At 54.8% G+C, this 25,636-nt stretch overlaps 2 protein-coding genes across 10 annotated transcripts in view; one reads left to right on the top strand and one right to left on the bottom strand.

The window, feature by feature from the left end:
- DMAP1 (DNA methyltransferase 1 associated protein 1) overlaps positions 1-14,952 on the top strand; it is a 35,764-nt gene extending 20,812 nt beyond the window's left edge. Inside the window, exons 9-11 of one of the 2 annotated variants that reach the window (XM_062581495.1) lie at positions 6,591-6,663; positions 8,644-8,927; positions 14,806-14,952. In XM_062581495.1, the coding sequence (XP_062437479.1) occupies positions 6,591-6,663; positions 8,644-8,927; positions 14,806-14,865 (417 nt within the window). In that variant the 3' untranslated portion in view covers positions 14,866-14,952. Of the gene's footprint in view, positions 1-6,590; positions 6,664-8,643; positions 12,746-14,805 lie in introns of those variants that run through there. The other variant, XM_062581494.1, reaches the window with a different exon arrangement.
- A 2,463-nt stretch (positions 14,953-17,415) lies between these two features.
- Positions 17,416-25,636, bottom strand: part of ERI3 (ERI1 exoribonuclease family member 3) — a 149,155-nt gene continuing 140,934 nt past the window's right edge. For all 8 annotated transcript variants that reach the window (XM_062581908.1, XM_062581913.1, XM_062581912.1 and 5 more), the window contains one exon: positions 17,416-19,023. In XM_062581908.1, coding sequence (XP_062437892.1) covers positions 18,941-19,023 — 83 coding nt within the window. In that variant the 3' untranslated portion in view covers positions 17,416-18,940. The remainder of the gene's footprint in view (positions 19,024-25,636) is intronic.

Genomic DNA, 25,636 nt, shown 5'->3' with positions numbered 1-25,636 from the left:
ATTTCTTGTTAGAGCCTGCGTGTCAGATTTGGAGAAAAGTGACTCTGTCTGCAGGTCAGTAGCTGTTGCTTGTGCTGGTTCCAAATCATTCTCATTTTAGGCCATTTGTACTGGGTCGAAGCAATCTGTATTCCTTTCCTGGGAGAGAAGGTGGGAGAGCAGAAAACCTTGAAGATCTTGTTACCTGCACTGGTGAAAATGCATCATGCTGAGGTACTGACACTTCAGGGCCTTCAATTCCTTTAGAAAGTGTCCCTCAGCTTTAGCCCTTGAATTGGTGCTGTAAATGCATTAATGTTTATAGGATCAAGGAGCTACTGCCCTACAACATGGCTGAGTGTTTGTACTTCTCTGGGATCTTCTGGTCTCCCTCATCCTTGACTAAACCTTTCCTAGGTATGTTCCTCTAAATCATAAAACAGGTTTAATTTATGTGGAAAATTTTACTAGTACAGAGTAACATTTTTGCACAAATGATTCAGGAATTTGTGAGGTGTATCTAACGTCAGTTCAAAAAAAAAAATTATGTAAGTTAATGTAGAAATATTTTCTTCTTAAAGTATTGGTTACTGGATCACTAAGTCACATTGATAGAGCAGACTGATGGTCATGTGCCATCCTAGAGTGACCACTGTGTGTTTAATCTGTTACATAGTATAGTAGAGATGGCACAGGAGTATGAGTAATCATTTTTTTTTAACCTGTTCTAAATCTTACTCTGACAGATCAGCAGCACTAATATAAGATATGAACTCTGTGGCTGTAAGCCGGGACTGGGGGAAGTATATATATACATTGAGGAAGGGAATACCTGTGCAATTTCTAACTTTTCCAACTTTTCCATATATCCATTGCAATTACACATCCAGCTTTCATTTTATCACTTAAGTTCTGACCAGTTAAGCCTTTCAAAATTCCAGAAATATGCACTTTCCTATTGAAAGAGTACTGATCTACTCAACTCACTGCAATCGAATTTCTTTCTCCATTTTTTTTTTTTTTTAATTCCAGAGCTTTCAGGTTAACATACTTAATATGGCTCTTTCCTTCTCTGAGTCTTACAACTCCGCAGAAGAGAAAGTTCTCTGCTCCTGCAGAGTAGAACCATGCAGCCAGGGAAAGGTTGACCACCTTTCTCTATTTTAAGCCAGACAATGCGAAAAAACATTATTCATTTGAAACTTTATTGTGCCCTCCTCGTGGAAATTCTCTAAGCAATTCAGGATTCTTAAAGATATCCATGAAGAAGGTGCCTATTGAGAAAGTTTTCATGAATTGCTGCTGAATTCATGAAGAAAGTGGTTTTCATTGTCAGTAAGCTGTATTATAATGCTGAATAGCACTACTGGTTTATAGCTCTGCGGATAAAGGTCAGAGGTATGGAGTTCTTAGGAATAATGGTTTTAGGGAGCCACATTGCTTAGGGTTAGGGAAAGGTGAGTTTGAGGGAAAGATTGTCTCCAAGCTGAGTGAAAGGGAGTGAAGTGCGGAGTCAGGGAATGTGTATGTGAAATATCTGAATAACCATTGACCAGTAATTTTTAAGAGACTGTATTTTGATGAGAGACCAAACAAGAGGCTTCAGCACCAAAGTGGCATTTTTAAAAGTTGTGAGTATGAAAAAATGGAGGATTTATGAGCAAAGTTGTAAATTGAGAGCAGATGATTTAAGCTTACCATGTAGATATAATCACATGTGGAACGTAGGTGAATCTCTCCTTGCAGATCCCACAAACCTGTCCCATTCCTAGTGCAGATCCAGTATCAATCTCTACCTGTTGAGTAGTGAAGCTGTAACACATAATAGGGCACTGTGTTGCAAGCTTTGCTATTACTTAGACTTCATTACTCTTCCAAAATATTCTAAATACATTTACCAATAAATTTAAAAGTATTATCATACATCATTAAAATTGGATGACACACAAAGCCAAATGAACCAGCTCTATTGGGGGGAGGAGGCTTATCCTCAGTTATTTCTTATCATGTTTGGTCATTTAATGAGTTTTGCCAATTAGCAATTAATTTGCAATAGGTCTCCTAGTCATTAGTGTGAATTAGCAAGCTTTTGTTGGTGATATGTCTGAACATAAATAAAGGCATAGAAAATCCTGTGTCATCCAGAAGCTCAAGGGTACTCAGCTGTGAGACCCTCTGTAGAAATCAAACCAGTCGGGGCCAATTCCTGTTCTCTTTCTCCCCACAATGAAAATGAGATGGACGCTCTGTTAATTTATTTAAGCCGGGTAGCCCAGTTCCTGATCAGTGCCCTTTTCTCCAGGGGAGAGCAGACTGTATCAGTATTGATGTACTTTGTGCCTCTTGGGCCGAATGCTTTAATGTGCAGGCAGAGGTTGTGTTTCCCAGGATCAGGCAAAGCTTGATCTGTCTAGGCAAGCCCTCGTACTGTGGCTTCATGACGTTGATTCACACAATTTTCTGTAGCTCTTTATTTATTTTTCTCCTGATAGATGCAGTTCATGTGTTTAATGCAGGTTGTTTATAGCAAGGACAAAGGATTGCAGTCCTTAAATCAAAAGCGATGTTGGTGTAATTATAAGCATAGGCTGGTGTAGCAAAGAGGGCTGTGGGGAGAGGTTGTCAAAAGAGAAAAGCGTCCAAAATATAGTAACCTCAAAAATCCCAGCTAATCAGTTTTCTGACTAGAGCAATCTGTTTCCTAGGTATTATTATTATATTGGGACTTAAAAGATAATAAATAACAATAATAGTCTAGTATGAGGAAGGAAAGAAAAGGGCAAATGCCATTCACCTCGAATGCTGTGGTTTCTTGCTGGAGCTCTCTGAGGAACATAGTATTCCTGAGCCTGTGTGGAGGGCTCAGTCCATGACCATGCTGAGAACATCCCAGAGCTGAGGTGTAAGAAAGGAGACTGCATTGAGTGTTGTTGTTTTTACTGTAGAGATTTGGCCTGCAGAAACTGCATATTGCAGCACAGTCTGCTCCATCTCAGGCCAGAGAGCTGCTGTGTGTGCTGTGTGACTGGGACTGTGGTCCCTGCAAATTCCTTCCTTCCTTCCCTCAGAAATGAGGGCAAGTGTTACAGCAGTTCTAGCACTGGTACATCTTTTTGGACTGGGCTTGACCCCCAAAATGGGAGTGGGATTTGAGCCCCTGGTCTCAGGTTCAGAAGCTGAACCAGACCCTAGCATTGTGCCTATGCATCAATATGTTTTGGTCAGTCTTCTGCATAAGGGAGCTGTGCTCTGATTGATGTTGTCCTGCTAAGGTCTTGAGGAGACAGCTCAGCTTTGGCAAAACAACATCTACGTAATGCTGAAACAAAGCAGGGCTTGCTGAAGTAAGCTCGGGCTTATCTGAGCCATACAGGGCACTAAGACTTCGCCCCTGCAACAAGGCAGCCCAGCTAACGGACCCTAACTAACAGATTATCAGCAGTGTTTGAGTAATAGACTGCTCATTTAGTTTTAATACATTTTGCATAGAGAGCAATCAGCCTTCATCAGTCTTAGAGATGAATTGGCTTAGCCAGCTAAATTCTAAAGATATTAGTCCGACAGCAGCCACATAAATCATAACATTTTCTTAATGATGGTAAAATTAAAATACACTCTTGCTCTGAGAAACCAATGAAGCTTTCCTATTTGCAGGCCAGATCCTCCTGCCTGAATTAAAAGGAAGCTTAATTGATGTGTTCTGTAACTAAACAAACAACCCTACTCCTCCTGAGCATTTCTAGTGTTCCTTTCTTTGTAGGTAGATTAATTTGTACTGCCTCTCCCTGCCCTATCCTCCAGTCTTCAGGAGCATCAGTGAAGACTTTTGCTCTGTATTCATTTGTTGACCAGACTCCTACTGAACAAGAGCAGGGCATACACAATATCACAGCTGAAGGCTTTGCCAGAGTAATTATTTGTGCTGCTACTAGTTTCTTGAGCTACTGGAAGCCCCCTAAGGGAAAAGCTTGTGCTCTTCCCCTAACCACCAAACCAAGATATTGCAGAGGTTATATGGTGCTAGCTCCTCCGAGCTGTCCACCTAGCCTAACCAAGCACGATTGCCTCTGATTTCTTGTCCTTTTTTCCTGAATTCAACTTGAAGTCCAGCATGCTTTTGCCAGCAGATGCTTGGCAGAGAGGAATCCCATCTTCAGCTGGAAAGATCATAATGTGTTTGGGTATTGGGGACAAGAGTGAAAACAGATTCTTAGGAGCTCTAGTAATCGTGGAAGTATTGTCTGTCTAGAGGTCTTCAGTGAAGAGTTGTGGTTCCATGATGTTGGCACTCCGCTTTTTTTTTTTTTTTTTTTTTTAAGTGTCCTAGAAGTTAAGGATAATACAGTGCAACTAGGTCAGCCTGTTCATCTCCTGGCTAAGGCAGAGTTGAATGTGTGGTCCACCTTAAGTGTTCTGCATGATTTCTTGTAGTGGGGTGGACTAATTCTCTGGACCAATTTTTGCTCTCGGGACTATCTTCCTGATGCTAGGCTAACAGTTCTGTCTCCTGCAAAGCTATGTTAGGTGACCTTTCCTTCCTTGCTATCCAGCTGCTAGCTGCAGCGTAGCACCCACCAAATAAACAGAACTATCGATGTTCTGGTATACTCTCCCTCCATCTGTCTTGGGAGTCTCCCCAGTCCTGCCACTTTTCCTCAGAACCTGTGCTGCAGAGCTACTGTGGAAGCCTATTTACTATGATTCTACGCAAGTTAAGCCTCTGGTCCAAAGGCTTGACTGAAATCCAAGTACCTGTTACCTCTGGGGTAGCCTTTCTTCTGCTGAAACAATCATTCTATAGTCAAGTATAAAGATTCGGTCTCTGAAGTATGAAATTCATTGCCGTGCAGAATCCCCAGCACTAAGCCAAAGACCTTCAGGGCTCTTCAGGACAGAGGTGGCCTCTAGTCCTTACTCATGCTGGCTGTTTGCACAAGGACAGATTTTCCCCTTTTCCTTCTGCTCTTACGCAAAGGACAGCAGCTCTCACTGCTGTCCTTTTGCCACCTCTGGATCACTTTGATTTCTTACAAATGCTTCCTTTGTAGCCCTCCTGCTTCTTTGCTGGTGTCTTTATTGTGATTGTAATATGTAGTGAAATGACCAGGTGCTTTGTGGAGTATACTGTGAAGGACCTGTTCCCCTGGGGGTGCTCTGTAACATCTGTGCTCTGGTTTCTTGGCTGAAATGATGTGATGGAGAAGGTGAGTTTTCCTAGCAGGTCCTGCATTTAATTTATGGAACTGCTGATGGTATATATTCAGCCATAGCTGAGTTAAGGTTAGTGCTTTCTCCATTTTGGTATGTGCATGTGGTAGTCCTGCCTCCACACCAGTTAAAAGTTCCAGATGGTATCTGTTGTTGTCATGCTTCTTATGGCAGGAATTGTGTTGGGGCAGTGACTGCTGTGGAAAAGATGTTTCGGAGACCTTCAGCCTTTGGCTCATGGGATATAAGCTCACCTCAGGGACCAGTTTTCAGAGGGAATAAAGAGTGGCTCTGCCTTCAGGTCGTTCCCAGCGCTGTGGTAGAGCTCATGAGTTTGTTCAGCAAAGGCTGGGGCCAGTGATCAGTGCTGGTTTGGTCTCAGCTACAGGTTGCTGTCATCTCTTGGCTATTTAATGGCCTACCAGGCAGCTTCAGCAGAAGGGTTATTTTTTAGGGATGCAGCTCCCCAGGTGAGATGTGGGCTGACCTTCCTAGGGTCAGGTGTGTATGAATGTGTGCAGTAAGGTGGCTTATGCTGCTGTGCTGTGAATCATCTTTCCCAGCCTGTCTTCTAGCCTCACTGAGGAAGGAGAGTACTTTCATTCGTTCTTGGATATACCTGCAGGGCATGGAAACCTGTTCTCCCTGCCATATTGTGCCAGCTGCGTTTGTGCTGCTTGTAATCTAATAAACGCTTGGTCTGAGCAGCCAGCTCTCCTGCTAGAGCCCAAATGAATGCAGAGGAAGGACCCTGCTAAGTGTATGCATTCTTCCTCTCCTGGCCAGCTCAGATTCCCTTTCATAGCTCACATCTGATGCTTCCTCTCTCACCTAGCCCCTTAGCTCCAATGTAAATGTGTGTTCACACTTCCGCCAGTCAAGTAACTGTGCTCTCTCTGTCTCTCCCCTTTGTTATAAAGCCTGCTCTGTAAATGAATCCCACAGGTCTGGGGCTCAGCAGGTAAAAGGAGAAGTGAGTCTGTTAGCGCATGAGTCTAATCAGGCCGGCTAAAGCGAATAAAGTAGGGCAGCATTGCACATTAGCCACTGTGTAAATGAGCCCTTTGATGGGCTGGGCACCGCGGGAGAAGGTTTGAAGCCAAGAAGAACTTTTGTTGTTAATTCAGTGACACATGGAAACTGTAAAACAGCGTGTCTTGCACACACACGAGAGGGAAAATAAAAGCCCTCACGACCGGGCTTTTCAATGCCTGCCCTCGGACCTAGTCTGAAAACTTTCAGCCCCTGTCTCCCTCTCTTACCACTTGATTTTTCTTTTCTCTCCCTTTCTTTTTTTGTTCCCCCTGCACTATAAAAAGAAAAGCTCTCTTGCCTTTTGAACTAGACGGCTGTGAGTGAGGGCTATCTCTGAGCTGTGTGGCTCTGTTACCTTTGTGTTCCAGATGAAACTGCCAAGCTCGGTGGGACAGAAGAAGATTAAAGCCCTGGAGCAGATGCTGATGGAACTCGGAGTAGGTGAGTAAAGGGGGCACGCGAGAGAGAAAGAGACACACAGAGCTAGCCTTTGTTCTTGAGATGGGCTATTTTTTCCCCTAGTAATATAGCAAGTTTCTTGAATAACAGTATGTGAATGGTTTTTAAAATATTTTATATGTTTAAAAAAAAAAGAAAGAAAGAGAGGGTAAAAGCCAGAACAAGATGCACAGGGTTTTTTTCCTCCCAGTAGAAAAATGTTTTAAAAGAACCTTTGTTTCTCTCTTGTTTGGGCCTTTTTAACCATCAAGAGAGACAGCACAGTATTAGGAAGGCAAATCTCAGCCTTGCCAGGAGAGGTACTTCTGAGTGTGTTAGTGACCATGGCATGCGCATTGTTCAGGGCTGCCCTGTCTTGCTTTCAAGCTTCATTTCCTCTTAATTTACTGCTCACGGTGGCAAGTCCAAAATGCGTCTGGGACTGCTCATCCCCCCTTTATATGTTGCATGCTGTGTGAAAATCTGGAGCATCTCTACTGAAAGGCAAGTAAACACACATCCCTCACTCTTGAACTCTGGTGTCTTAGCAGTAGAAAGAAGGGTTCACTTAACATGTACAGTACCCGCTTCTAGCTAGAGGGGAAGAAGTGCAGCCTGTGGCTAGCTGTTACCCTCTGTGAAGTGGGTACATTTTGCAGGTACTACATGTTCCAGCATGCATTGCCCCTTGATTAGACACTGACTCCTCTCCTCCCCTCTATGGCTGGGGTAATTTAAAAGAAAAAAAAAAGCTTTATTGTTGACTTAGAGGTGATTACTGAGCCTGCTCCCAGAACCAGTTTCTGTTAATTGTTGTTAATTTGGGGACCAAATAGTCTATGGCATGATACGATGCCTCAGTTCTGAAGGCCTGCTATGGCAGGTGAAAGCCTCTAAATCAAGGTGGTTTCCTCTCTCCTTTAAAACTAAGGGAGGTGTCTCCCTCCCCTCTTTTTTTTTTTTTTTTTTTTTCCCTTCCTTAGGAATAGCCTGTAGGCCAGGGAAAAATAGGAAGATCTGCTCTCTTAGGGGCTTTGTAGTTCAATACTGAAAATAAAGGAGAGATCAGATGGAGGGAGATTAATTAGGTTGTAAGTGTGTTTAGTGAAATGGCTGAAAGAGTGCCAGTGGAGCTTACTAGGGAAGTACTGGGAAGGATCTGATCTGCCTCCTAGGGCTTGCTTTCCATGACAGTAAGGAGGGGTTCCTGACTCCTCACTCCTGTCCTACAACAACAGCTCGAGAGCTTCCTGTTACTCCTGCTCTGCTGTATCTTAGAGTGCAGAAATACACCTTGGTTCTGCGTGGGTGGATACATACAGTGCTAGCAGGAAGGGGTTCTGTGGACAGCCCTGCAAACAGAGGACCACTAGGTCAAACACAGACCGAGTGTCTGTATTTTTCCTCCTTGGCACATGCAACTCTTCCTGGCTTTTTGTATGTGTGCAATAGACTGCAGGGCTTGGAGGTGGCTTGCTACAGTCAGTTCAGGGCCACGTTAAAATGTGTAAAACAGCAGCAGAGAAATTTTCTGCTTCAGCCCTGCCTTGGAAGGAATGACAAGAGAGGCAATGGAACTCAGCCCGTCAGCCCCTTGTTGGTGGAGGTACAGGGGACAGCAGGATTTCTTCTGTCTGTAGCAACGTATAAGGACTTGATCCAGAAACTGAGTTCACTTTATGTGACCTAGCTGGAAGCATGGTTCAGGCCTCCTGGTCTGGTATGGGTCTGCCTACATCCTTTACTTGCTCTGAGCCCTGGACCTAGCAGCTTCATTCTTAGTCTTTGGCCAGAGCCAAGGGAGGTCCTGCAAATTCCAGGTCTCCAGTCCTTAGGAATTCTGCTCGCTAATGAACCATGCAATGGGATTGAGGCTCTTGGCATATCTTTATGGAAATGAGCTTAACAGCTAGGACCTTTCTAGGGATATGCTGTCCTTGCGTTGCAACAATGTGTGTTTAACAGGACCCCTTTCCTTCCTAGATCTCAACCCCATGCCCACGGAGGAGATCGTGCAGATGTTCAATGAGCTGCGGAGTGACCTGGTGCTGCTGTATGAGTTGAAGCAGGCCTTTGCCAACTGCGAATATGAGCTGCAGATGTTACGGCACCGATATGAGGCCCTGGCCAAGGCTGGTAGTATTGGCCCCCTCAGTGTGGAAGGCACCCATCCGGACGGCCAGGCAGGGCTCGGCATCGAGGAGGGCAAGGGAGATTCCAAGGACCAGATCATTGATGTAGTAGGAGCACCACTGACCCCCAACTCGGTGAGAAGGAAGGTTGGGGGGGCAGAACAGGGAGCACTCAGGTCTCCGACACAGATGCCCTGACAAGTGCTGGGGACGCTGCCCTGCTCTCCCTCGAGGCTTGCGCGTCCAAGGAAGCACAGCATGCCTGTTTCCCCAAGTCCCAGTGCTGCTCTCTGGGCATGTCTTTTATGCTGGACAATGTTCTTGGTGCTATAGGTGGGGTCAGCAGGGCTTTCTACATCCTGCATGCAGACAGATGGCTTGACATGGGTGCCACCACAGACAAAAGCAGTGAGGCCTTGGGTGATGCAAGCTTGTACCAGGGCAGAAACAGTGATGCCAGTACAGCTGCAGGTACTTCCCTCCCAGACACAGCCCCATGAGGGCTGCTCAGCAAAGAGAAGTGAGCAGGAATAGCAGCCCTGAGATGATGAGCCATGCCCTACTCAAGTTCCTGGAGTCAAGCAGTAGCCCTGTCTGGGGTAGGAGGCTTGGGAAGGAGAGAGGTATTTGAAGAACCAAGGAGGTGTTTTTATACCACCCTTCCAGAGCCGAGAAAGGAAAGCCAGACTTCAGGGTTCTGGAGGCCACCCTAGCTTCCACCAAGAGCCGTGTGGCAGCATCCTGGGCGCGTGCACATCACCAGCCCTCTTCTCCATGCCTCCATGAGGGTAGGCTACCTGCCCCTTACCGCTGCATCAGGCCCAAGGATATACCTGGGGGTCAGCCAAGGTTGCTTCCCCACTGTGCAGTCCCCTTGCACAGCTGAGCTGAACTGCCTGATAAAAACCCGCCCATCTCCGCATACCGGCATCCCTGACGCCTCAGATATACTGCCCCCAGTAGCAGCAGCACAGACCTTTACTTTCTAAAATGTGTAATGTATTGCAGGATATTGAGAACACCTTATCTGTCAATGACAGAGGTGACACATTAATCTGGACTTGAGTAATGTCCTATTCAATTGTGACAATATGGAGTCGTAAGGAAGTGTTCTATGGAGACAGGTTCATGTTTGCAAAGGCGTCTTCTGAGTTTTTTCACTGCATTCAATCCACCACCCCCACAAAAATGCCGAGGTCTGGAGGGGTCTGTTGCAAACCTTTCAGGCTGATTCACAGCACACTCTCTCTCCCTTGAGACTTTGCTTGTTGGGAAGTTGGGGGACATGGTGGTGATGGCTGCAGAAGAAGGGGGCCCCAGTGTGTTTCCAGCCATGTTCTTCCTCAGCACCACCTCCTGGAACTGGGAACAAAGAGGTGGCCCGAGGCAGCACAGAGAGGGTTAAAGTGACCTGGTCTCTGACATATTTGAAAGAAATATAATCAAGTTAATTCACTGCAAGGCAAATTCAGTACCTAAAGGGCCTCCATGTTAAATACAGCACTGACCTTTACCGGCTGATTACACAAAGACGACACAATTAGATTAGTCCAAGACAAAAGGTCAAGCACATTCACACTGTGACCATTTTATGCTACCTTTTGAGGGGGGAAAAAATTACATCCCAGCTGGAGGGGTATCTTGGAGAGGAGGGGAATGGGGCTGCCATACGATGTTCTGCCTGGCCCAGGTATGTTGGGAGTCGGGCTCAGCCTAGCACTTCACTTGCCTTGTCCCTTTTTCGCTGCCCTAATCAGTGAGGTCATATAAGAAACCAGTAGCCTGTGGTCCACCAGCAGCTTTTCCAATGAGGGACTGAATTGAGTGGTGACAGTGTGTGCTTTCTGCCAAGACTGCTGACATTCCCTGCCTGGCCAAGAGCTTGCAGGAGCAGCCCCAGTGCCTCTTGCTCGGTGTTGCAGTTAAGAGCAGCAGGCTGGAATCAGCCCTGAGAAGGAGGATGACTGGGGAAGGTGCTGGTGGAGTGCCTATGAGTGTCCCCATCCTGCATGGCTGTAACCTTGAGATGTCCCAGGATCAGGTGCCTGGTGTGATGGGAATGGTGCAGGAGGCAGTAGGCCCAGGACATAGTGCTGCAAAGGCCATTTCCTGTGTAAGCCTGTGCATGCCCTGTGCACGCCCTGTGCACGGCCCCAGGAGCCCCAGCCTTTTTGCCTACCCATGGTGCTCTCAGAGTGAGAGTGGCAGTATTGGTAGTGCAAAGAGCAGAGCAAGTGTTCTGCTGAGGGAGATCCAGCCTGTCTGCTCAGCAGGCGTGTGCCAGCACAGGGGTGCTCGTGCTCTGTAGTGGTCTTTCTCTCCCTCACCTCCTGCAGCCCTGGCTGCGAGTGTTTCTGTGAGGGATACCTTGCCCTTCCCTTTCCAAGGCTGCTTCAGTGGTTTAACCTAGCCACCCTAGCCTTGAACTCCCAAGTTCAAGCACCTGCTTTGCTTCTGAGCTGCCAGGGGCCCTCAGGGGAATCATTTAATCTCCCTGCTTCAAATCCCTCTGAGTTAAATAGAGAATCCCTTTGTGCTGTTGAGTGCTGCCCATCCATGGCACTCCACACGTTGGATTAAGCATGGATTAGCTCAGTCTCCAAACCAGCTGCTCCTCTGAAGCCAGATTTGTTTCCCCAGAGAGTGTCTTGTTCCAGGTGTTGGAGGCATGGAGTATAAAGCCAGGAGGCTGACTATGAGTCATGACTCCCAAGTCCTGCCTGGAAACCTAGCTTCCTTTGCAGGAATTGGTGTTAATGAGCAAAGCCACCCCAAAGTCCTGAGATGTTGGCTGTGGGAGCAGCTGGCTGCCACCACCCCCCCAGGCAGTGCTCTCAGCCTGTGGACAGGGACACCCTCCTTAGCAGGGTGTTTCTCCAGCTCAGTCCTTGCCCTGGGGATAGGCAGAAGCAGCCATCGCTGGGGAGCATCCAGCCCCCCAGCAGCACTGCCTGTTAGAGATGCCGGCCCTTGGCCTTACTGCTAGCCCTGGAAGCCTCTCGTGTCTGCATCAAGCACCCGTGGGTGCGCTACAGCTCCACACAGAGGAGCATGTGCTTTTAGCCTGGGTTGAAAGAGGTGCCTGCATATCTTGGTGGCAAGATGCTGTTGCCAGCGTGAAGCCCATCACTGTTCTGCCCTGCTGTGTCCATGCATCCCTCCTTCTTTGGCTGCCTGTCCATCCTCTCCTAGGGGCTGTGGTGCTCATTGCTGACCATTAAAGCAGAGCTGAGATCCCCCCAGTGCCATGTGCTGCTGACCCCGGTAGGGACTTTACTCGGGGCCTTTGGGAGGTGAAAGGTGAGCCGAACGCGGAACAAATTAGTTCCAAGCAGAAGTTCAGCCAGTTACTCCAGATTGGATCCTTTGATTTCTGCAACTCAGACTCCACTCAGTGATCTGTAATGAGTGACTCTCAGAAATCCTCACATTGCAGCACTTTGTTCCTGAGCTCACAAGTCAGCCCATTAATGGGTAAAGGAAAAGACCTTAAGTCTAAGAAGTCTCGGGTTCAGAGTCAGAATTATTTGACTTTTAAGCTTCCTTTATCTGAACTCCTGCTGACTTCTTGTTTTCTGAGCCTGTTTGAAAGCCAGAAGTTACATTGTTAACATCAAACATTCTCTCTTTCCAGATGGAGTTACAATATCTGTCTTTATATATATATATATATATATATATATATATTTTAATATATATATAGTGTATATATACTAGGGTGTATATATATTCCTCTCTCTTTTTTTTTTAATCGTTCTTCCCATTAAAAGAAACTAGACTTGTAGGCTCTTGTAAATTATAATGTAAAACATTTTTTTTAACCAGACAGTTCCCAATTTTGCCCAAGGCAACTGGAATAGCTGCGCCACAGAAGGCAATAGGAAGGTGATTAATATGAATTTGTGACATATTTGAAAGATGGGTCTTTTGCCATATAAAGATTATCAAACACATGTGCTCTTCCCCATTAATTCCACAGCCTTCCCAGGAAAGCTACAAAGCCCAGCTCCTTTGTTTCCAGGGTGGGTTTTTGTTTTTTTAAATGTACCTTTCGGTTCCCTTGATTACCATGTATTTGATTTTTATAGGGCATCTGTTCGCACTGTTGTGTGGGTTCTCTGGCCCTTTTATTTCCCTCTTAATCGGATCCCGAGAAGGCAGCCGTGCCAGGTCCTCTGACGAAATCCTTGTGTGTGTTGTATTTAACTTTTAGCCGTGCAAATTCCATGCTCTGTTTGCCGTCTGCCCAGCGCGAAGTGGAGACTCGGGGCTGCGTTCCTGCTGGGGGAGGCAGGCAGGGCCTCCCACCGTGCGCGCTGCCACCGAGAGCACACGCTTGCATGTGTGCGAGAGACCAGACGGGTGGAAGGAGGACAGACAGGCAGGCCTGGCTTGTTTTGGAGAGCGATAGTTCTGCCTTTTCTGTCCTGGTGGCGTGGACAGTGCCAGAGCCAGCGTTGCTGCTGGTCAGACTACCTGGAGTTAGGCTAGAGTTGACTGACTGGTGCTGACCTCCAGACCTGTCCATGCCTTCCCAGGCAAACTGTAAAAGCCCTCCATCCAGGCCACACAGCCGTGGAGGAAGGCGTGAGGACCCATGCTGGCATACCAGGTCCCTGTAAGTTAGCTGAGGTAGCCAGCAGTCAGTGAATGGAGTGGAGAGGGGGGAAGGTCAGCTGTGTGTAGGATACAGCTCCTAGCACAGGTATGAGCAGCCCCTGGGCTGGGCTATGGCTGTTCCCCTTCAGAGGTGTGGTGTGTTGATACCACGGTATTTTCTAGGATAATCACCACAGTTATCCTCATTTTATTCTGTGCCTCAGCCCTTCTCCCAAGCTGCTCCCACCTCATCTGGCTTCTTGGGCTGCCCCTGGTGCGTGAAGCGTTAAAGTGCAGGCCGGGGTGGCTGGATATCTGCAGGGCTTGGCATGGTGGGGAGCTGACCACGATCACTGTGCCTGTGCAACGCCTCCCACAGCCCCTGGCATTCACCACTGCCTGTGATGATGCCTTGCGCAAAGAGGACCCGATCTCATACGGTGCTGCAGGGCCCTGTGGGCTCGACTGTTGCTTGTCCCTGCACAGGGTACCCAGTCACTCTCTAGCCATGCTGGGGCACCCAGCACCTGGAGCCCAGCTTTGGTGATTGCCCTGACTGCGATGGGATATGGTCTTGGCTGTAGTGTTTGTGCAGCACCTAGCACAGCGAGTCTCATTGCGAGCGCAATGATAAGGCCAGGGTTACGTTCCCAGCTTGGAACGGATGCCTCATCTTTCCTTGGATGCCCAGGTTCAACCCTGAAGCCTTTTCTGTGAAAGGTGAGGCTCACTGGAGCCCACTAATCTTGCTCAGGCGTGAGCACATTGGTGTGTGCTGCCCAGAAGAGGGATGGCTTTTTGGAGGAACCATGGTTCTTCATCAGCTGCCTGTCCCTCCTGCTCCAGGCCTGTTTCATGGCAGACACAAGCCCACCTGGACAGCAGAGGTGCTGCGTGCAAGGGAGGGTTGCAGACTCTCTCCCTTTTCCTGCTCTGAGCACCCTCTGGCTCGTGGCGTGGAGCTGCTCTGCTCTGGGTTGCTCTCCCAAGGACCTGTTCTTTGGGTGTTCTGGTGCCCAGGCTCGTTTGGGCCAGGGCTCCTGGGGCTGCTGCGCTGTTGCAGAGCCCCTTTCTCCTGGTCACCCCCAGGCCTCCTGCGCCAAAGACCGTTGTCCCGAACCTAAGCGTTGGGGCTGTGCTCCCAACCCGTCCGTGCGGAGGAGGTGATGTCCCCCAGGAGGGTGCTAGCCCAGTGCCTCATCTTCCAGGGCTGCAGCTCCACGTCCAGCCGGGCAGACAGCAGCAGGGTTCAGCGCTGCTCTGGCACTGTCGGCGCCGAGGCTCGCTGCCCGGCCCCCGAGGCCTTCTGCGGGACAGGCTCCGAGACCGGCGGGTGTGTTGGGTGTGTGACCTGAGCGCTCCCAGCCGCTGACCCTGGTTTTTCTTTTGTTTCCCCGTCTCCCTCTTGGAGCAGAGAAAGCGAAGGGAGTCGGCCTCCAGCTCCTCCTCCGTCAAGAAGGTGAAGAAGCCGTGAGCCCCCTGCGCTGGGCGAGGAGGAGGTGCAGAGCTGTGTGCAGGGTCAGTGCCGTCCCGTCCTGGAGCCCCCCGGGGCAGCTGGCTGACTGCCGCCGTGGGGCAGCAAGGGAGCCTTGCTGGGGCAAATGCTGCAGCGCTCCAGAGAACGGCGGGAGCGACCCCCTTCCCAGCGCCGCGGCCCCACCTGCCCCCAGGACCGCTGGAGCGGCGCGGCCTCCGGCCACCTGCAGCAGGTGCTGGAGGGCGGCCCGCGGCTGCCGGGCGCCGTGCAGAGCTCTGCCAGCGGCCGCTGCTCCGCACGGGGCTGCCCTGTGTCCGCTAGCATTAGCTGCGTTTTCGTCCTGGTGGGGTTTTTTCTTTTTCTTTTTTTTTTTCTTTTTAACATGCCAGAGTTTTGTGAGCGTCCCTGTAAATACAGCACCCGTCACTTGTACCTGAACCAGAGTCGTCATTAGCCCCGGCAAGCCTGTGTGGAGCGGGAGGAGAGGGGGCCTCCACCCCAGGCAGGGTCACCGGGAGCCCCGGGTGCGCTCTCTTGGCTCGCTCTGGGCCCATTTCCCTCCGTCGCAGGGGTTGCAGTGGGGCTCGCTGCAGCCCCTGGGGCCGTCCAGGCCTGCGGGGAACGCTGCTGGGGCGCCGCGGTGGCGCCGCGTTGCAGGCCCCCTTGGCCGCAGCCACCTCCGCCTGCTCGCGGGCGTTTCAGCGGCCCGTGCCCCGCACACCTGGCCCCCAGGTAGCTGCTCTCCTCCAGCGGTTCTTGCACGGGTGGCTGACGCCTGCTGCCCCGGTTCCTCCTCCTGCCGCCCTGCTCGAGGCAGGCGGGACGCCGCCGGCCCGAGCCTGCGCGGAGGGGCCCCCCGCTCCCTGCACCTCGCGCTTAGCTAGGCCCTGGCGGGGCCGAGGCGGCGCTTGGCCCAGCGACCGGCACCGGGGCTCGTGCGCTGCCTCTGCGGCTGGCACCGCTGCCCGCCTCGCGCCTGCCCACGCCAGGGCCCCTCCGCGCGCTGCCTTCCCAGTGCGGCTGGTGATGGATGCGCCCTGGCAGCGGCCTCTGCGTCACATTCTCGCCTGCAGGAGTAAAGGGCAAAGGCCAAGTTCTTAGTTTTCATAGAAAACTAATTAGACGACTCCATCGAAAATAGGTCAATAAACCTGATGAGGGGCTGCACAGAGGGAGCCATGAAAACCCCCACGACCTTTGCTTGGAGCACGCGGGCTGGGGCTGCCCCGTCCCTCTGGGAGCTGCCCGCTTCTGGCTGGCAGGACACGCTGTCCCTGTCACCGGGGGGGGGGGGGGGGGTCCGCCTGCCCTCCCCCGCACGCGCCGGCGCTGGGTGCGCTGCCGCGGCGCAGGCCCTCGGGCTCGTGGTGCACACACGATGGCTCCACCGGGCGAGGGCTGTGCGCCAGGGCCCGGCACCTTCAGTGCCCCAGCGTGTCCGCCGCGCCGCACAACCCCCCCCGCCAGCCCCACGTGCCAGGCGCTGAGACGGCCAGTGCTGGCTGTGGCAGAGAGGGGCTAAGTGCAGTAGCAGCCCTGAGGGTGCAGCTGCAGCTCAGGCAGGCACAGGGCCCTGCAAGGGCACCTGCAGGGTGCAGCACGTTGCTGCCGTTCATGCGCTGCCCCACGCGGGATGAGTCACCCCGCAGCATGGCCCCACGGCCCAGCGCGGAGGAGCGGGGTGGCTGCCACGGGGCACGGGCGCCTCGCTCTGCGTGTGCCAGGCTCGGCATGAAGGGGGGGGACCCTTGCATGCTCTCTCGTGCAGCAGTGGAGGCCAGGGGGTGCTTCAAGCCCTGGCTTCCCCAGCCCTGCCTGTGCCCGCGGATGGCCACAGCAAGCGGGGTGCAGGGTAGAGCCACAGCAAACCTCAGCCCCCCCTCCCCCCCAGCTCCTCCCCTGTACTGGCTCACGTGGGCACTGCCAGCGTGCGTCTGTCTGACATTACCTTTCACAGAGGTTGAACCCCTGGCCTGCCCTCAGGCCGCTGTGCCAGGCTGCAGGGCAGGGTGACATGCCCGTGGGCCGTGGTGGCCCTGGCATGCTGCTGTCACGAGTGCTGGGCAGAAGGCTGCGCTGGGGGCACCCCTGGGCTCAGCCTGCCGGCGGAGGCTGGCAGCATCCTCGGGGCCGTGCTGCCCCGGGGCACCAGGGCTGCGCAGCGCATGCGGCGCCCGTGCTTGCAACCGGCCCCTGCCCGGTATTGCTGAGCAGGACACGGAGGGGCAGGGCTGGCAGCTCCTTCTGGGGAGCGGGCGACTTGACCAGGGCCCCAGCAGGCACAAGAACAGCTGGGCTGGCAGGGAGCTTGGTGGACCCAGCTGTGGTACCTGCTTAAGGTGACCCTGGACTTCCCAGGCCTCCCTTTACAGCCCCCAAAAGCTTGTCTTTGCATGTAGTATTTCTGGGGTGGAGGGGACAGATGTGCAGGGGTGCTGTACCCCCCGGTGGGGAAACGCCTTGCAGGGCATCATCCCGCGCCCACGTACCCACACGCCACCCCCACCTTGGCCCCTCCGCAGCCTGCACACACTCGCCACACGTGGGCACAGCCTGGGCTCCTTTACCCCCAAACTTTATTCATGTGGCACATTTACAGCAAGGATTGGAATAACTAGACAATGAAAATGCTGGGTTTGCATTATCGGTTGGTTTAACTGGAACACCACACACCATGCAGTCATGTACCGCCAAGTTCAGTGCCTGTATTGCCCTTCGGGCTGCCGTCACCGGCTTCGCTCCGGGCCGTGCACGCACGGGCCCCGGGCTGCAGCCTCCCTGCAGGTCAGCGCCCGGACGAGGGCTCCATTCAGCAGGGCCCTGGGACTGGGTGACACTGGGGGACATGCGCCCCCCAGCCTGCCCCATGGCTGCCCCCCCAGCTGTCCTGGCCGGCCGGGAGCCCACCCAGCCAGAGGGGATGTGCTCGGCAACTCTCAGGCAACAAGCCAGCTGCTGCTGAGCGTCCGCAGGGACCTGCGAGGGGCAGGGCACGGCCTGCAGCGTGCAGGGACCGTGGGGGACGCGGGGGGCTTAGCCTCGGCTTGGGAACAGAGGGAGGCCGGATGGGGCTGGAGGCGAGCGGGGTCAGGGGCCTTGGCCAATTTGCAGCTCCCTTGCTTGGGTGTCTGTAGATCGGGGGGGGAGGGGGCAGCGCTCGCCGGCACGTCCACCGCCGGCAATGGACGTGGTGCTGCGACGGGCCTGACCCCGGCGGAGCTGGAATCGGCAGGGCTGGGGCAGGGCTGGGCATCCCACCCATCCCTGCCAGAGGCACGAGCAGACGGGACGGGGGGCCGGGACAGGGGACTCCGCGCGGACACTGCCACCTCCCTCCTGCCGCCCGCCCGCCGTGCCCCCGCCCCGCTGAAAGGAGCCCTCCGGGGCCCCGCAGCCCACGGTGGGGCTGCCAGGGGCTCTGCAGCGGAGAATACAGGCACTTCACCTTGAACATAAAGAGACGGATTGCATTTGTCACATACAGGAGTCAGAGAGGGGTTAGTGTTGATTCAAAAAGAGGGGAAAAGGCGCTCGGGGAAAGGCCGGGGCTGGTGCGGAGGGTTAGGGGCCGTCTCGACGCTGCTGCGGCTCTACGAGCGCAGCTGGGCGCAGGCATGCGCCACTGTCGCTGCAGCAGCCGTCAAGGCCTGAAAACATAAAACCAGAGAAAAGAAAGAAGAGGGAGGCGGGGACGGCCCATGCCGGGGCGGGGGGGGGGGGGGGGGGGGAGGGTCTGGCTACGGGGCGGAGAGGGAGGACGGGGTGGGACATGGAGGCAGGGATGGAAATCGGGAGCCAAAGAAAAGAACAAACTACGAGTCTAAAATGTGGTGCAAGCGCCCTACGCGGCTGTCCGCTAGCATGGCATAATGTCCGGAGCAGCCCAGAGAGGGAGTCACATCAGGTCTACACAGATTTGCCTTCCCATATATACAACCTCTACTGGAGTTAACAGCTGAATTGAGATTTGTTTCGGTTCCTCTGGCCTCAGTTGCCGTTTGAATGCTAGAGCCCGTCCTCCCCGCCTCGCCGGCGCCGGGCGCATGCAGCCCTGCCTGGCCTGCCCTGGGGATCAAAAGGGTTTGGAGGTCTGCTTGAAGATGAAGCCTCTATGGGCCAGTGTCTTCATGATGTTGGCGATGTTCTTACAGTCGTCTGCGGAGAGAGCACAGAGGCGCCGGGTTAGAGCCACGCTCCGGCCCACGGGCGGCGTGGGGTAGCTGGGACGTCACTCAGCCCCGGCCCCCGAGGGCAGAGGTTTTGCCCGGAGCTGCCCGGCCCCCGCGTCCCACCAGCCCCGGCACAGGTGCCACTGGAGGCCCCCGGCCTGGTCCGCAGGCCAGCACTGACCCTCCGCCTGGGACCCCCAGAGAGGACGTGGATCCAGGCGGGGATGCATGTGGGCTCAGCCCCACTAGCCTCCCCCAGGCAGGGGGTCAGCCCCACGGCGGCCCCAGCCAGGGCTCCCCAGCCCCACGCTGGGGACCAAACCCGGCTGCTGACCCTGCTGGGGGCAGGAGCGGGGCAGCACCTCCGCCCCGGGTGCCCTGCAGTGGCGTGGGGTGAGTGTGGGGCCACCTGCCCCATCGCCCCGCACCCCTTGCAGGGGTGCCAGAGGCCGGGCCCCCGTCACAGCCCGGGCACGGCTCTGAGCGGGGCCGGGACCGCTGCCACCGGGGGCCCACTCCGGGCAGCCGGACGGGGGCGGCGGGCGGCGTTCCTGCAGGCCTAGCCAGCGCCGCCTCCCGGCCCGCCGCTGCCTCCCGGCGAGCCCAGCGCCGGCCCCGGCCGGCTCCCCTCTTCCAGCTCCCTCCGTCCCGCCGGCGGCTGTGGGCCGCTGGCAGCCCGCGGCGGGGCTCTCGCCGCAGCCCACGCCTGGCTGCGCCGGGGCACGGGGACGCCAGAGCCCTTCTCCGTCGGACAGGCACAGTCCTCCCCTTCCCCTCGTCCTCGCCGGGCAGAGGCCGTGTGCGGCGTCCGCGCTCTCCACCTGCACCCGGCCACGGCCCCCTCCCGGCCGAGCAGCGGGGCGAGCGGCAGCCGGCGCCGGCGCCCGTTCGGAGCGGGCGGGGGACCGGCCGGCGGCGCCGCGGCTGCCGGAGCGAGAGGCTGCAGGGCGGCGAGCCGGGGAGGGGGAAGGCTCTCGCTTGTGTTATTTACCTGGGACTAAACGCAGGCACCGTTTGCTAAAATAGAAGCCGGGCTTAAATTGATTCCTGGTGTCTATATTTCATGTTGAAAATTGGCTTGTAAATCCATGTTTTGATCTATGAGGGCCGTCTCCTTAAGAAAAAGCAAGAGTAAATGTGTAATTTCTCCCTTGACAGCACACGGCACAGAGGCGATCCTTCTTCCCGCTCCCCTCCGTTTCGGGACAGCTCCACTCGTTCCGATTACCACTCTTTCTTCCTCGCCCCACGCCTTGATGTCTCCATTTCATTACCGCGCGCCCATTTATCAAGCTGTTACCGTAAGGGTGACTTTGCCCACTTGCGTGTGGCAGCGGGGCCCGGCGGACGCGGGGAGCGGTGCCCCGGGAGGGGGCGCAGGCAGGGCCGCTCTCGCCGCGGGGACGGGGCGGCGCAAGGGAGGCTGCATCGTTACTGATGTGTAAATGATAAAGAAGCCTCCACATCCATCTCCCAACTGTAAATCCAGGGAGTGCTTTATAATCAAGCTACAGCGATAATAATGTGAAATTAGGTCTCTCTATCAACGGGAGGAGGCCTTTTAATCACGGCTTAAAGGGTGAAAACGCTGTTTATCATAATTGAACTGTATCCGGGCTAATTGTGGCCATATTTCACTGTCTAGGAGACAGCAGGCTGCCTGCTGACAGTGCCGCGTGCCGGATCGAGGGCCCCGCGCAGACAGGCGGGCTCTGCCCCGCCGCCCGGCGCGCGCGCGGGCACGGCGCCGCCGCCGAGCTGGGCCCAGCCCGCCTGCCGCGGGGGCAGCGCCGGCCCCAGCGCGCCCCGAGTCGTCCCGCACAGCCGCCGCTAGCCACGCGCCGTTCCTCCCGGCTAGTTGGGCATTTCGGCACCAAATCCGGCCCGAGGCCGGCCCCCGTCTTGCCCATCACCAAGGAGCGGGTCACGGAGCCACCCCGCTGCCCCCCGCGTCTCCCTGGGCTGGGGCGGGCAACCGGGGCGCTGCTACCGCTCCGTAAACCCCCGGGAGACCGCGCGCACAGGGAGCATCCGCCTCGCCGTCCCAACCAGCGCCCGGCCCCGCTGGAGCAGAGCGCCAAGCTCGTCGTAAGTCATTTAGTGAGACCGATTCCAAATCACCGCTAAGGTAAACACGCTTATTATAATTATCCATGTAAAAAAAAAAAATCAACAACAGCAGAACAACTTTCTAATATGCAATTACAGCCATCTATTGATTTTACAATGTAATCCGCTCCGATTGATTTAATAACACAATTATAGGCTGGCTCTCGGGATATTAGAGTGGGAGATTTTCATAAACTCCAAAGCAAAAAACTAAGCGGCTTTTAAAACAACACAGTCAGATGGCCGTTTGGGGAATTATTAGCAATATGAAATCCTCTAAATCTGGCCGTCGTTACCTTGTGAAAGGAATTTCTATTACAAAAATGGCAATTGACAACCTAAGAGCGCGCGAATGGGATTGCTGTTCTGCTCTTTCAGCGCTTAATCCATTGCAGGGGCGACCACGGCGCGCGGGACGCGCTGGGTCCCGGGCAGGCAGCGCGCCGGCGCTCGCGGCACGCTGCGGCCCGGGCCGGACGTGGCGGCAGCAGGCGCAGGAGCCCCCAGCGCCCCCAGCACGCTGCCCGAAGGGGCCCGGGAGCCGCGGGCACCGCGCGGGGGGCAGAGCGAGGTGCCCGGGACCCCCAGCCCCGCGGGCACCGCGCTGCGGCCCGGCCCCGAGCGCAGCCCCGAGCGCGTCTTCCGCCCGCGGCCCAAAGCCCCGACGCCCCGTCCCGAGGAGGGGGGTCGCCGGCGGCGGCGGCCCCCGGCGCCCTCCGCTCCGGCGCCCGGCCTGGCGCTGCACGCGCGCGTGCACGCGCACGCACGCCCCCGCTCTCCGAGGCGCGCGCTCCCTCCATGCATTCCCGACTTTATGGGCACATTTTTCTTGTCAAGCTGACAGGGTTGCTAAGTGGATTTCTCCCTGATATGCGGACGGATTATCACATTACTCCAATGTCCTACACAAACATATTACTTTATATTCAATAGCCCTAATGAATATAAACTGCTTTTTCTTTTTTTGGGGTGGGGGGTAATCTATAGATTTTTAATGAGGGCACTATTAACTCCCTCCTCTTTAAAGCAGACTTAGGTGCAGCCTCTGAGTAGAAAATCAATGGTGTTATTGTAGGAATATTGTATATTGATATTGTAATAATAAGATGCAATTGATTTAGGGGTGTTGTGCGGTGTGTACGAGAGGGGTCAGCGCGGGGTTATCCTGCAAGCGGAGCAGCGGCTCTGCCCGGCCCCTCGCCGCGCCGCGCACGCGTCCGGGACCGGCCCGCAGCGCGGCACCCCCGGCTCCCGCCCGCGCGCCGCGGCCCGGCCCGCCGGAGCCCCGCGGCGCTTTCGCCCCTTCCGCCCGGCCTTCCCGCGCCCTGCCGGGGCCCGGCGGCGCCGGAGCGGGGCCCCGCCGAGCGCGCCCGTGCGGCGGCGGGGAAGACGGATCACCCCCCGGCCCGAGCTGAGCAGGTCCATATTTAAACTGTCCCCATGCTTTATGGTCTGTACAAGAGCTGATGCTCGGGCGACTGGGGGCCATCTGTCACCGCTGTAATGGCAGATTACCGTTAACGAATAATATCGCCGCTCCCTTCGCACGACAGCTCCCTGCAAAGCGGCCGCGGGGCCGCCCGGCCGCGGCCTCCTTCACCTCCGCGCCGCGGGCCGAGCGGCGGCAGGCGGCCGGCGGGAGCCAGCGCGCCGGCACCCGGAGGCTCTGGGGCCGCTCGCCCCGCGGCCCCGGCGATGCCCACGCCGACGGGGCCGCTCCCAAATAAACGGCCTAACAACGCTCGGCGCGGCGCGAGGGGCTCCGCGGGCCCCGGCCGGCCGGCAGGTGCGGTTTAGGCGGAGCTGCCAGCGACGCGCAGGATATTAAGAATAACTTACCTCATTACGTGCAATTACGTTACTGCCACACACCTCATTTCTTCACGAAGAAAGGAAAATTAGTTTTATATTGACTGCATCCCGGCGCCTGCCCCGAGCGCCGGCGGCGCCGGGGCGGACTGGGAGCGCCGCTCCCGCTGGGGCCCGGCCGCCCCGGCAGCGCGGCGCCCCGGCGGCGAGGCCAGGCCAGGCCAGGCCAGGCCTCCCCAGGTGCGCTTCTCCACCGAGGTGCCCCCGCGCCTCTCCGGGCGCGTTTCTGCGCCCGGCCGGGCCAGGCGGCGCGGCTCCACCGCCACGGCCGGGAGCGAAGGGGAGCGGCGCGCTCGGCGACACGGGGAAAAAGCCAATTTCGTCTTTATTAGACGGAGATTTCTCTGTTAGTAATAAGCACACTTCAAATAATTAGCGTGTTTTACGTAATAATGAAATTATGGAAATGCAGGCTACTTATTCAAACAAGTCACCATTACCATATTTTTAAATATTAGACTTAATTAGAGTTTATCACTTCAGAGAAGTACGAGGAGTGGAGATTTTTTTTCCTTTACAAAAAAAATCCTCATAAAGTGTTTATTAAGAGCGGGTAAGAAGGGGATAATGATCTGTTTGGAAATTAAGGCAATCAAACATTTAATGCTCTGCACTCCTGTAGGCAAAAGCATTCAAATGAGTCAATTATACATCCATTATCCAGGCACGATTAAACAAGGCAGGACGGGGAATTTGTCCTCCACATCATGCGATTGTCGCGAGGACTTATGTCCACTTAAAGGCAGCTAATAAAACACTAAACTTGCAGGAGAATAAGAAGGAAGGAATGAGAAAAGGGAAGAAAAGCAAAGAGGAAGAGGGTCAGCGGGACCGTGGAGGGGAGAGGGCGGGAGGTACGTAATGGCGTAGCAATGTCTGCATCCCAGCCGTTCATAAATCAAAGTAATTAAGTTAACATGAAAATCAACTTCACCATCCCGTTAAATTACAGCATTTGCATATTAGGACTCAAATGAAGTAGGTAGCTGGCGAGGGGGGCAGACGGGGAGGAGGAAACGGGGGAGGTCGGAAGAGAAAGATGGGGGGGGACCGCGCACCAAAAAGGGAACCATTTATTACGGTGAATAACTAATTTCAGAATTTATAGCGCTGGATTTTCGTTCCCGTGCCATTTATATTAGAGAAGGAAATTAAGGGGCGGGCAGGAGGCTGGCTGGACATCTTTCTGCGTTATTGCTTGTCTGCCATTTGCAAATCATTATTAATTGTGGCCCGTGTCGCTGGTGCAGCAGGGCAGGGTGCCTGGACAGCCGGAGCAGACACACATATCTCTTCATCAGGACCCCAGCCGCTAGCCCTGGAGAGCCAATTACCCCTCCCTGATTGGTATCAGATAAGGAGGGAATTTTTACAAATTAGGGAATAAATAGAATTTCCACACGTGGAGCAGGGAGGGCTTGAGAGGCAGTAATGAAAAACGATACATCACCATCAGCCAGACAACCCTATTCATACGCCGATGCATTACGCTCACTACTCATAATCCCGCCGAGTGACAGACAGCCTGCGGAGAGCCGCGGCGCAGCGCGGCCGGCCCCTGGGGCCGGGGCCGGGCCCGGAGGCAGCGCGGCCCGGAGGCTCCCGCAGCCGCCGGAGGCTCCCGCAGCCGCCGCCGGCCCCGGCGCCCGGGCGGACGCAGCGCTGCTCCCCGCGGCGGAGCCGTCCGCGCTCTGCGGCCCACGGGCGCCCGGCGGCACGAGCCCCCCCCCGAGCTCGGCCCCGAGTTGGGTGCTCGAGGTCGGACCCCGCCGTCAGCCTGCCCGGCGCGCAGCCCTTCCCCGCGAGGAGCGACTCCTTCCGCGGCAGCGCTGGAAAGCAACCCTGACGTGCCAAAACGAGAGGCGACTGCAGCGCGCAAGAGCAGGCCCAGCGTGCATCTCCGCTCTCCCCGGGCACCCGCCGGCAGCCGGGTCTCTGACCCAGCTCCCAAGTCCACAAGCACCTCTTCCCCGAAAGTACCAAACTGCGCCCTCGAGATGGAGTTTCCCCCTCCCTGGGCGGCTCCTGTCGGTATCCCGCTATTACAAAATCCTCGATGAATTTCTGGCAAGATCCGAAGGATCCCGGATGGACCTGGGGGCACGGCCAGCGCCAAGCTAACAGGAGCCTGGCCCACGGCCGGCCTCGCTCAGGGCGACTGCTGGGACCGCGGGGACCCCGTCGGCGTTCGGGGAGCCCGGTGTGCAGTGCGTTCCCCGGCACCGGAGCCGAGCGCCTCCGAGCCCGTAATTAGCTCACCCTTATGACAAGCACGTCACTAAACAAAATGCTCGGCAGCAGATCAATCTCGCCTGTAAGTCACGCAGCCTTTAATTTATTCAGCATACAATGTCGCTCCACCACTGGCTTCCTGTAATTTATACCGTACACTGTCGTGTATTATTTAACTCGCCCGAGTGTTTTACAGCTCGTCTCAAAGTCGCGGTGCGAAATAAAGTCACGGCCGGGGCAAGGGAGAGATGCAAGGGGGATGCACCCTGCTCCCTTGCTCCAGGCCCGGTACGGGTCAGGCCAGGCTCGTGTGCTGGAGACCAGGCGACGATGCCAAGTTCCCGCAGAAGTTGGTGGCTCAGGTTCCTGCCTGCTCTCCGGGGCTCTGG

The sequence above is a fragment of the Rhea pennata genome, chromosome 8 (assembly GCF_028389875.1).
Source record: "Rhea pennata isolate bPtePen1 chromosome 8, bPtePen1.pri, whole genome shotgun sequence".
NCBI lineage: Eukaryota > Metazoa > Chordata > Aves > Rheiformes > Rheidae > Rhea > Rhea pennata.
This window is presented reverse-complemented; position numbering and strand designations above follow the sequence as displayed.